Source organism: Odontomachus brunneus, unplaced genomic scaffold (genome assembly GCF_010583005.1).
Source record: "Odontomachus brunneus isolate Ranch 3 - 2012 unplaced genomic scaffold, Obru_v1 Obru_scaffold_117, whole genome shotgun sequence".
In the NCBI taxonomy this organism is placed as follows: domain Eukaryota; kingdom Metazoa; phylum Arthropoda; class Insecta; order Hymenoptera; family Formicidae; genus Odontomachus; species Odontomachus brunneus.
The window spans coordinates 435114-448133 of record NW_022639567.1 but is presented as its reverse complement, the minus strand read 5'-3'; the positions used below and the strand labels follow the sequence as shown (position 1 = coordinate 448133).

At 39.1% G+C, this 13020-nt stretch overlaps 1 protein-coding gene across 9 annotated transcripts in view; it reads right to left on the bottom strand.

Annotated features, from left to right (window-relative positions):
• The window catches only part of LOC116849466 (protein Skeletor, isoforms B/C), a 163425-nt gene that overhangs the window by 115071 nt on the left and 35334 nt on the right, over positions 1-13020 (bottom strand). For 2 of the 9 annotated variants that reach the window (XM_032826624.1, XM_032826625.1), the window contains one exon: positions 4473-4657. In XM_032826624.1, the coding sequence (XP_032682515.1) occupies positions 4473-4539 (67 nt within the window). In that variant the 5' untranslated portion in view covers positions 4540-4657. Of the gene's footprint in view, positions 1-4472; positions 4746-6224; positions 6451-11548; positions 11696-11723; positions 11743-12029; positions 12117-13020 lie in introns of those variants that run through there. The other 7 variants (XM_032826629.1, XM_032826631.1, XM_032826630.1 and 4 more) reach the window with 7 other exon arrangements.

Sequence of the window (13020 nt, the reverse complement as noted above, 5' to 3'; positions counted from 1 at the left end):
TCTCTCTCTCTCTCTCTCTCTCTCTCTCTCTCTCTCTCTCTCTCTCTCTCGATAATAGTTTTAAAATATAACTATCCCAGATTTCAGAAAAAAACCTTATTATCAAATATTTAAAAAAAGAATTTATTCTCTTTATATGATTATTATAAAATTCTATTGAAAAAAAGTCTATTTAACTCTATGTAGTAAGCGAAGTGAATGTTCTAATTTAATATTCTTGATTAAAATGTTAAACTTACCAGAATATCTTTTGTGAGTAGATATAATGTTTACGATAAATTTATAATATAGATTCGCGGATGTGTATACACTTATGTAATACTCGAAACAAGAAACATTTACTTCAATGCAGTATGCATTTCTCTGCGTGCGTGTTCCACGTTCGCCCGCAAGAGAAAGAATAACTGATACTCTTTGCAGTTGCGGAAACAGTGTATGTGAAAAAAGAATTCGTCGTCGCATTGTTCTTCGCCGGCCGACAATATTCGTAGATAGATCAAGGTCTGTGTTGATCACAAGCCGCGGCTGTTAAATTTCAAGACCTTGTCATTATATCGCGTCACGAGCGAACATGATCTGTGAACATGATAATGTGTGACTTTGACGCCCCCCAGTCGTTCAACTTCGGAAAGAAACGTCGGTAAATGTTTGGAAGTGTTATTGAAACTGTGAGTTTTTTGTGGCAATCAACAAAGTAAACTGTAAAAGTGTATGTATGAACTTTTATGGGGAGCACAAGGTTAAAAAATGCGAAACTAAACCTTATGCTCCGTTTTTGTTGGCCTTGTTTTATACATTTGATAAGAAAAAAAACTAACCTAACCTAATCTCTATCGCCGTGATATTGTAAATATGTTAAATGCTCAAGGACGTAATTTATATATAGGGTGCGGCAAAAGTATCGGACCGGTAAAATATCTCGAAAAATATAAGTTTTACAGAAAATTGCTTTAGATAAAAGCTATAAGTCTTAGGAAAATCTATTTACTGATTTTAACAGTTTGACCTTAGGTGACATTTCGAGGTCAGGTCGAGGTCAACATTGCATGCACATTTGTGCGGGTCAACCAGATTGTTTTCTTCCTTGTGATATTTTATACATTGAAAAGAAGATATTTGAAAATTTATTTGTGATATATAAAGTTTATTCAAAGAAACAAACTTTATATATCACAAATAAATTTTCAAATATCTTCTTCTCAATGTATAAAATATCACAAGGAAGAAAACAGTCTGGTTGACCCGCACATAAATCTGATTGTGACAACCAGAGTCAATATTAAGTTGGCACAACCAGATTTATGTGCGAGTCAACCAAACTATTTGTTTTCTTCCTTGTGATATTTTATACATTGAGAAGAAGATACTTGAAAATTTATTTGTGACATATAAAATTTATTCAAAGAAACAAACTTTATATTCACGGAAATAAACTTTATATTTCACAAATAAATTTTCAAGTCTTTTCTTCTCAATGTATTTTTAGCAGTGTTCTGATAATTGGTGTTGATTGGAAAATTCCATTAGACTTTCATTTGTCCTATTTGTTTCTTTCTATCTTGTAAATATTGAAAATTCTTGATATTTCCACTAGCTTAGCGGAGGAACATGTTAAAATAACATGGCAGCGTGAGCATTGAACGCGATCGCAGGAACCTCTTTGCGAAATGTGCGAAATTGTCGGGTAGTCTTGGGAGGTCAAGAGGTCATCGAACGTGGTACAAGGCTTTTTCTCACATCCGCCCCGCTGACGCTCTCACTGTTGCGGAACGCAAAACCACATAATTTCTATTACTTTGTATAATAACGAGACACGCGAAATGTAAATATTACCGCGAAATAAGAGGCGTGGCGCGTAATAACAATGCGACTGCAGGTAACCACGATGCACTAACTGCTGCGATTCTACGCGTAGCACGCGGAACTCCGTCGTCGGGAATTTCCACGCATTTTAAATTGACGTGATGCAGCACGGGATACACAATGGCCGTCTATTACGGCCTGAACAAACATGAGTTAACTTCTGTAATACGCGGAAGATAAGACATTTCAATGCATAGCCGTAATACGTCAACGCACGCATCGCGAATCATTTACAATACAGCAGAAGGCGGAAGTAATCTCCTCTTTTCTTCTTTTTTTTCTCTTTGCTTTATGTATTATGACGAGAAATAACTAGTAGCTGACAAAGCGGATGCGCGTGTAATATTCTCTTGGGGCAAATTAGTAAAAATGTTTTTAATTAAGAAATAGTAATAAGTAAAAGAAACTATCTCACCGATGATCAATGAGTATACACTGAGATTTTCAGTGAAAACACTTTCACTTTACCTCTCTTTCTCTTATCTCTTTTCTCTCAAGATGTCTGATAATTAATGACCCACTCGTTATGTGTAAATAGAATTTATCAAACTGAACATAAAATTCCTCTACCATTTTCTAAACAGTCACGTGTCATTTTAAATTATTAATTAAAAAAAAATTAGCGTAGGACTACGCGCGATATGGTAGATGAGCTGTGATGGCTACGTCTGCCGCCACGTGCTTGTACATTAACTCAACTAAACAAAAAAGCCTTCTACCATTTTGCAAAAGACCACGTAGATTTTTAGTTATTAATTAAAGAAGATTAGTGTATTATGGAGAGTGTATATGAAGACTGGTAATTATGCGCGATAATGGACCAATCTTTTTTAACTCATAACTAACAATCTATGTGGTTATTTACAAAGTGGTAGAGGACTTTTTGTTCAGTTTGAACTAAGAACGAACACACAACGGCAAACGTCGCAATCACAGCTCATCTCTACCGTATCGTACATAATCATTCACTAATCTTCTTTAATTAATAACTAAAAGCCTACGTGGTTATTTGCAAAATGATAGAGGACTTTTTTGTTCAGTTGGAACTAATGAACAAACATATAACGGCAGACGTCGCAATTACAGCTCCTCTCTACCGCGTGTAATCATTCACTAATCTTTTTAATAACTAAAAATTTACGTGGTTATTTACAAAATGGTAGAGAATTTTTTTGTCCAATTTGAGCTAATGTATAAACGCGTGACAGCAAACGTCGCCATCACAGCTCATCTACACTGAGAGAAAAATATAATTGCTTTTGGCGTCAACTATACTTTTCTCTGTGATTTTAACTAGAAAAATAATTAGGAGAACTATCTTTCTAATAACACTTACTAAAACAATGGTTTTCCTAACTATTTTTATGGTTCACAAAAAAATCACAAAAGAGTATAGTTGACGCCGAAAGCAACTATATTTTTCTCTTGTCTACACTGAGAGAAAAAACGGTTGATCTAATTAAAATTATAGTTATTTTTGGCTCCAACCATATTTTTTGGTAGTTCTAACACGCTAATAGTAACATGGATATAAAGTTATTATCACTAATATTATATCTAGTAGAATTTAATAAAAAATAGTTTTCTCAACCATAATTCATAGTATATTTTTCCATGCGACTATAGTTACGAATACCAAATATTTTTTCTCAGTGTAACGTATCATGCGTGATCATTCATCAAAATCTGCTTTAATTAATAATTCAAAATTTCACGCGATTGTTTGCGGAATGGTAAAGAGATTTTGCGGTCAGTTTGATGAATTTTTCCTGCATACAACGTCTTTAACTGTAAGACATTTTTTATATCACTGATTTTGAGCAATAGAAGTAAGATTTCACTGTGAAATCTGTAATATGTAAATCAGTTATATCAAATTTAAATCAAATTATATCAAACTTTGCGTTAGATGATGAATTGCCGGCTTCCATTGCGTACAATGAACCTGTCTGCATTTATAAACTATATTAATAATAGGAAGAATCACTACTATTTACTGATCATTTCAGCGAAATTTTACTGACTACAGTGCTGTACTTACAACTAAACCGCCAGTTATAAATATAGCATTTCAATGAAGAACACACTGATTGTACTTAAGAGAGAACGTAGAAATGAAATGTATTAAATCTGCAAACAGATATAATCCTGTAAAACGGCGTTTCGACAATCACGGAGCGATGCGTGTAATTCTTCGCGTGAAATTCGGAAGATTAATCCAGCAAAGTGGCAATCGAAAATAAATCTTATCGTAATTTTTGCACTGACGAGGTAATGATCTTTGCGTAGAGAGAAGCGGTCCATGAAAAATTATTCAAACGCGATGCCGACAATTTCACTGTTATTTGCATTGCATTCTTTCCCCAGCTCGGGGCCTTCGAAGCCAGGAACTTCGAAGTTACTTTTCCGAGGTGGCTTGAAACATCGGAATCGAAAGACCGCGCGTAGAAAGGAAGCGCGGCGCGCCCGCGTCTCAGTGTTTTCTCCTCTTGACCTCCTCCGGATTACGCAACATTTTCCCCGACCCGGCGGCGTAATGTTACGCGCGTTCCATTACGCCCGGCGAGTCACATTATGCCCGTTGACTGTTAATAATCGAGGCGACTTACCGAGGTGTAATGTGGCGAAGGTGAACAAAAGCAAACCGGAGATGAGTCGCCGCAGCGTCGCGTCCATTTTTCGGTTCCGGCCACTGCGCGGGTCGAGTCCTCTTCTTTTCCGTTACTGCTGCGGACGGTGGTGACGATGGCACATGTACACACACACGAACCACACGCGCGCACTTATATTCGATCTGCAATTCGAAAAAAAGCACTGTGAAGCCTCGAGGCGTTGGTCTTCCTCGCGAGCTGGCCCCCCGTAGGTCACCTCTCTCGTTGATCCTTAATTTTAAACGATTCATTTATTCGTTACGCAATTCAGATATTATTTATTGTCGGTGGTCGCACGGGGGACCGAGCGAGATCAGAAATCTCGTAAAAAACCGGGAAATCGACGCACGGGATGCAGAAACCTCGGAAGAAAAGGATAGGCCGACGATGGAAATTACACTGAGAAAGAAAATATCTAAAAAGTAGTATTTATTTGATGGGTACTAATTAAATGAGAAACACACATTTACTTAAATCTAAATTCTTTCATTTAAATAGAAACAATTGCTTTCATAAAGAGCTAAGATTTCCTTAAGCGGTTTTAAAAAAATGTATATTTTCTTATTTAAAAAATATTTTATATTAGATAAGTAAATGTATGTATGTATGTGTATATATATATATATATATATATATATATATATATATATATATATATATGTTACCGCTCATCAAATAAATATTTTTTGTCCTTCAGATATATATTCTTTCAGTATAAAGAGGGAAGGGGGAAAGAAGCAGTCTGAATTTTAACGTTGGAAAAATGCTTGCACAGAAAAGAAAGTTCGGTTGAAATCAATTTCTGATAAGATATAAACGGTCCAATAATTCTGGTTGCAGTTATCAGAACTCAATCGAAATCGTCAAGATTAATTTAAACAGAGAGAGGTCAATTTGGTTAACTTAAACAGAATTCTGGTAACTTCAACTAAAATTTCTGGATCGTTTATATTTTACTAGAAATTGGTTAATCCCAAACCAACTTTTTTCCGTGCACATTACTACTGTTAAATAACGCGATACAGATAGGGGAAAATGTCCACACACAGAAAAATATTATTCTTTTAAATAATTAAAATTAGTAATTGAGAAATATCTTCTTTTAAATAATGTAGTTATCTCGAACAAAGAATATTTTCTTCATAATAGTCTTGAGGTACACACTCATCAATAATTTTAAAAAAGCTTATTATCATGTAAAGAAGAATCTATTCTCTTTATAAAAATATCATAAAACAAATATCAAAGAAAAAGTTGGTTCGATTCTATATAGCAAAAAATCGAATTTTAGTTTTAATTTAATATTCTTGTTTAATATGCTAAACTCACTAGAATCCAGAATGTATTTTGAATAAATTTGATACTTATGATGAATTTATACAGAGACTTATGAAATACTAGAAATAAGAAATATTCACTTGAATAGAGTATGAATTTTTTCTGCTGTGTGCAGTAACCGGCACTCCGCCTGTCTTGGGCACTCTTGCACGGATATGATCGACCATTAAGGTGTATGAGATTTTAAAAGAAAATGAATAAATAATAAATAATAATTTGTAAATGTTTAATAAATAATGAAAAGATCCTCATACACCTAAACATTTGACAAAATCCAAGCAAGGTTGCCGAAAGCTGACGAGCACCGTAATGAATGCCGGCTACTGGGCGCATTTTCCCTTTTATCTAAGATACGGGAATATAATAATGTACAAACAAAATGTTCGAGTTAGATATTGGCCTGTGAGCGACGAGCGCGGAACTCCCGATCAATGTGAAACGACGCGAGATCTCAGGTGAAAACACGGCAAACACGAGGAGCGATCGACGAGAGATCGGAGGGACTTGATGGCGACGCTCGACCGGCTCAAAGTCGACTGAGTGTAAATTCGTCATTGATCGTGCGGCACACCTTCCCCATGCGATTTCGCGGTTCTCAAGCCGTACAATCTACCGTTACCCGAAGATCATGCCAGCGGTGTGCAAAAGCCGCACGAGAGGCTCTCTCCACACGCTGCCATACGCAACGTGTCTATCGTGCGCGAAAATAGTATCATAGCTTATTTAGCGCGTTCACTTTTTGATGCCTGTAATAGGTATCGTGCAAAAGTGAAGTTCGGTTGAAAATATCCTTCTTAGCGATGCGCGAACCGACGGCTGTCACGAACGTTAAGCGTTGAGATGTGACGAAGATTAAAATAACAACAGCAGAGAACATTCAATCAGATTATTAATACGAAGAATGTTTAATTTCTCATCCAGTGAACGTCCTAATTTTCATAATTTTTGGTAAATTTTTGCAAATTATAACAATTCTTGCGAAATGTTACGGCATCACGAAGATTAATATAACAATTGAATATCTAGTCGAATCATTATGACAAGAACGTGATTGAATTTTATCTTAAACCTATGGACAAAGTCTCAGTCTCCACAATTTTAAATAAATTTTTGCAAATTTGTGAAATTTTCGCGAGAACTTATGACAAAAATTAATATGACGCATTCTTCGTCGGATTATTAAAGAAGAAACGCGCCTCGTGTTTTATATTTTTCATCCATAATCTATAGAAAAAGTCTTACATCTCGTGATTTAAAATAATTTTTTGCGAATTTATGAATTTTTCGTGCGAAATCATATGATGAGCATTAAGATAACAATTGAATTTTTATTGAATTATTACAGGAAAAACGCGCTTCGTTTTTCATGTTTTTCATTCATAACTTATTAACAAAGCAATTTTTAATAAATTTTTACAAATTTGTAAAATTTTTGCGTGAAGTCATGATAGAAGTCACGAAGATTAAAATAATAATTAAATTTTTCATCGGATTATTACGACAAAAACACTTCTCATGATTTATTCTAGTCTATAAAAAAAGTCTTAGTTTTTATACTTTTAAATAAATAAAAATAAAAATCAATTAATTAATTAATTAAATTTGAAATAAATTCTTGCGAATTAGCAATTTTTGCTATAAATCATCAAATCTCACCATGTGACGAAGATTAAAATAAAAGTTAAGCTTTTAATCGGATTATTACGGAAAAAACGCGCTCCATATTTCATCCTTGACCTACAAGCAAGGTTATAGTTTTTGTCATTTTAAATAAATTCTTGCAATTTTTGTGAAAGATCACGCAACGTCATGTAACATACGAAAAAAGAGAGACCGATTTTAAATATCGAGAGTCAGTTCGTCAGTCGTCAAAAAACGATAATCGATTACCTTTAAAGGTCGAATAGACTCACTCCATCATATAACAGATTCAGGACGCGGCTCTGCTCATATGTAGCGGGCCCGGGGAATACTTAACGCAAAACAAAAAAAAGGAAGGTATAATATCACCGTTATTCAAGTTTTCCGATGAAGCAACGCGTATAACGTATCTCATATGCTATTGTTTGGCCCAGCAAACAAGAATTTATACGCGTCCAACAAACAAGCACTCATAGCGTGTTTGGATAATTTCATCGTCTAAATTTGCCCATCCAATGCAACGTACTTTGGATATCAAAACCGTAAAAGAGATAGAGTGTGTATGAGAGAAAGAGAGAGAGAGAGAGAGAGAGAGAGAGAGAGAAAGACAGCTTAATGCAATCACATAATGATTAAAACGCCATTTGGCGTCGTTATGAAAGCGTTATGAAAGCTCTATTTTCTTTACATTGCTCCACACACGTAGTCTATAAAATTTTAATAAAGCGACAGCAAACCGCATTTAATGGAGAGTCTACGAAAGTCACGATAAATCGTGCGGGTCAAACGGATAAAAAATCATAGTGACATAACGACGTGTTAATTTGAACAACGTGTTTTTTCGACGGCTAGTCGAGATTAGGATATAATTATATTGTATAAAATTCGGAGGAGAGTCTGAGACATAGATATATAGATGTCTCAGCCGAAAGTATATTGCTTTCTCTCTGTTATGGTCTGCAGAACAAATATTATAGTCGAAAGATCTATATAAGGTTTATGATGATGTCGTATCATATGATTACTTACAAGGAATCCCATGTAGGTGTTTAGCTCCGATTTGGATGAGCTTTAAATATATTGTAATTCAGACAAAAAAGAGACACGTATTTTTTTATACGTGCCTAAGCGGTCTTTTAGGCGGCAAGGAACGCCTTTGAAAAAATCGGTTTTTTTCTTTAAGAGCATGTTTCATTAAAAGTGTAAAAAATAGAAAAAATTTTTCTAGACAAAAATTAAATGGTTTTAGGAGTACTTTGCAATAGCAAAATCAGACATTTGAAAAATGATTGTCAACATCCCCCGGCCACTCACAATTTTCACAAATATCTGATCTTGTCATTGCAAAGTATTTCTGAAACCATTTAATTTTTGTCTAGAAAATTTTTGGAATCTAACTTGCGCGTTTGGGAAAATACTAAGAAATTACTCCGCGGATATATTTCGCGATCCACGAAAGCGCGAAGTGCTGGAAATGCGCGGAAAACGAGCGTTTTTTCTGTCCTTGCCGTTGCCTGACAATGTTGTGTTGATGTTCTCCTTTTTTTCCCCGAATTTATTCCGCGCGCGCTGATGCTTAACTTCTCAATTTATCCGGGACATTTTGCGCGCATCAAACTTCGCGTCGCTATTCGCGGGAAAACGACGAGTACGGTATACATGTATATGTATATCGTGTCCGCGTATTTCCCGGCTGTGCATCGTTACGAGCATAATCTCTTTCTATCGCTCGAAAGCACATATAAACGCAGCGCCGCTATTTCGACGAAGCCTGGTCCGAGGCGTAATTTCTATATTTGTTTATCGCGACCCATACACACACACACACACACACACAGGCCTTTCTGTGTCCCGAACGAGTCGAAGTGGAGTTTATCCGCGTGCAATCGCGGACGATGGGCGTCGTTATCGAAATTACCGTAACACGACGTCGCGAATTCGCGCAATTCGAGCGGCCACGTAGAAACCGTTATCGCATTACTTTTACGAACGCTTCTCATTGTCGCGAGCGGAAAAGCCGTGCGATCATCGTAAATCGGCGAATTACCCCGCAATCGACCAGATCTCGCCCGCGTATCGGATCCCGCGCATACTGCGAATGGCTTAACCGTGAATGCACCCCGAGAAACTGCACGCACCAGCCGATACCGCCTCGGCTTTCGCGCGCGCTACAAGCGTATAATCGCGTTTAATTGCCACGCAAGACACATCACAACGGTAATTCATTTATTGAACGTGCGTGCCTTCGATCGATCGACGGGAGATATCCGACAAAAGACTCCTCGCGAGCATGCCCGACCCCGTCACACGCGACAATATCAAAATGTAAAATCTCGACGATATATTGATTCGTCGTATGCCTGTAACGCTTGCAAACGTAACCGGTCATGCATGGAAAATAGCACTCGCCGCTAATACAACCCGAGCACAGAACACAATAGATTTAGATGCTGGAAGTACAAATTTAGTCACGATATGGTCAAAAGTCTAACACACTTGTGCATGTTTCTACTGACGTCAACTAAGTCTTAACCTGAATTTATGACCTGTATTAATAATTATTATTTGCAACTTGTTTCAAGTATGCATGTGTGTGTGTGTATGAGCGAGCGAGAGAGAGAGAGAGAGGACTCAGATTTCAATTCACAAATTAGATGAGAATTTTTCAGTTGCATCGCAACAAGAAATATATCTATAAGCTCCGTATTAATAGTCGTTACTTGAAACTCGTCCCACCCAAATGCCTACATTTGAATTTAGATTTAGATTCGAGTTTTTATTTGAATCATGATATATACGATATTAAATTTGTAATCGCGCTTGACTCAGCTGGGAAAAAAAGGTTCATATTAATAGTAATTACGTTTGCATATTAATAGTAATTATTTGAAACTCGTCTTACTCAGAATTTACAGTCAGATTACCTTTGTAATTGCAATTCAGATGAAAAATTCAAAACACATTTTGTTCTAAATTCAAATCTGAGTATCTCACTTGAGGCAAGTTTCAAGTAATGACTATTAATACAGCTAATAGTAATTATTTGAAACTCGTCTTACTCAGAATTTACAGTCAGATTACCTTTGTAATTGCAATTCAGATGAAAAATTCAAAACACATTTTGTTCTAAATTCAAATCTGAGTATCTCACTTGAGGCAAGTTTCAAATAATGACTATTAATACAGCTTAAGACTTAAGTATTAATAGTTATTACTTGAGACTTGTTTCACACAAGATACTCAGATTTTCATTCAGTGTTAGATCCAAGTTTCTCAATTAAATTAAATTATATATGTGATATTTATATCTCAAGTAATGACTATTAATACAGGTGTAAACTTTTGTATTAATAGTCGCTACTTGAAACTTGTCTGAGACTCATTCACAGGTGGATGAAAGTCTTTCAGTTGAATCGCGATTGTAAATGTAACGAATGTCGTATGATTAAAATGAAAAATTAATATAACTTGAAGTTCACGCCTGAGGCAAATTTCACGTAACAACTATTAATATGGCTCATAAAACGTCACATATATCATATATGTAATTAAATTGAAAATCTTGGGTCTAACTCCGGAAAAGAATCTAAGTATCTCACATGAGACAATTTCAGGCGATAATTATTAATACTGGCCTAAGTCTCTGTCTGAATAGAATTTAAACTCAAACTGAGGTTGAATCGTCGTTGATAGGAACGGGCGTTACTGAAATGTCTCTGTAGTAAATAGGAAGCCGTGTTAAACGCGTTAACAGTCGAGATTGCGTATGGTTACATACTCTGTTGCAAGTCCTCCGAATGTCATCACGCATACGATCACTCCTCAAACGTTACTAACATATTTGAGCTCTCAAAGCGGCTACAAGAGGAAGATCCATTCCGTGATCAAATGATTTCTCCTAGAGACTCTCTGCGGAGAGAGAGAGAGAGAGAGAGAGAGAGAAAGAGAGAGAGAAACAGAGAGAGAGAGAGAGAGAGAGAAAGAAAGAGAGAGATAGTGCTCTACAAATACGAAGTAATCTCTGTCAAGCACACCGTGGAGGAGGCCGTACCCACCGGCACGACAATCTCGAAGAAGTTCCCGTTGGAACTTGGTCACAAGCGCGATACCTCAGTACCGAGAGCCGTTTACCAGAGGCGAACGCAAACGGAGAACTCTCTCGCCTCGGCGCGCCGCCATCTAATCGACCTTCTCGTACACATCGGTCCACATTAGCGAAACTATTCTTACGTTCACGGGCATCGCTCCCTCCGCGCACACAGCACACCGCGTACGTAGGTGGTCGGTACAGTCCTCCGAGCTTTAATTCTCATTCACCTGCCGCCGCGCAACCCTCTCTCTCGCGCGCGCGCGCGCGCGCGCGCGCGCGCGCTCACCCTCTCGATCATACATCCCTACGTGACAATGTCGCAGGCTTCACTCGACGGATACGGATACGACGAGCCAGCGGCTAGCCTCGCGCGACCTCGCGACCGACGCGAATATGTCACCGCGCGCGCGGCCTTATCGCCGGGGCCCGCCGACAACCCTCCTGACCTGATCGCACGGCGCGGTAGCAGCAGCAGCAGCGGGGGAGCCGGCGCCGAGAGGCCACCACACCACCGTGGGCCACCACCGTGGGACGCGCGTTTTCGTGTGGATGTGGAAGGACTGAGGCGCGACGGCGGCGGCTCTACTCGTGCCGTGAGCCGCGAGTACGCGCTCCCCGGGACATGTATTGGCGGGCAGGAAAGCTCCACCTATCGCGCGACCGAGTGGGAGGGCACAGGAAAACCCGGAGCTTGCGCCCTCCGGCTGGCTCGCGCACCAAGCACAACCCCTTCCTTGGCTTTTTCCCAACTTTCGAGCTTGCGGTGTGTCCCCCTTCTCTCTTCCTTCCCCTGGCGCCCCCGCCCTGTCCTCCACCACCTCCTCCAGCCCCGTTCTCTCAACCCCCTCGACCCTCTCCCGCCATCATCGCTCTCTCGCCCCCGTCATTACCATCGCCGCTACTATCCTACAACCCTGCGAGCTTTTGTCCACCGCCGCCCGCCGCCGCCCCACTTCCCGTTCCGTTGCCAGCCACCCCCGCTGACCCCTCGTTGGCCGAGCCGAGGGGCTCTCTCCTCTCTGCTCCTAATGCGATACAGGGCACCAACCGGCGAAATTCGGACTAGCAGCAGCGGACCGCAAGCACGAGTCGAGCAGTTTGCTGGAGTCGAGAGAGAGAGAGAGAGAGAGAACTAGAACCAGATAGAACGCTGCGCACCCCCTTTGCAAGCACTCCTGCAGCTTGCGTCTTCTTGCGCTACCTCGTCACTTCACCCTCCCTCTCCCACATCTCCTCCTGCCGGTCCGCCACGGCCCATACCGCGTACGAGCTAACGCGTTTTTTGCGTTTCTGAGCGCGAGCCGGGTGTATTTTCTTGCCGAAGCGAATTTCGGGATTTGCGGCTGCGTTTGCCGAGAGAGAGAGATAGATAGATAGAGAGAGAGAGAGAGAGAGAGAGAGAGAGAGAGAGAGAGAGAGAGAGAGAGAGAGAGAGAG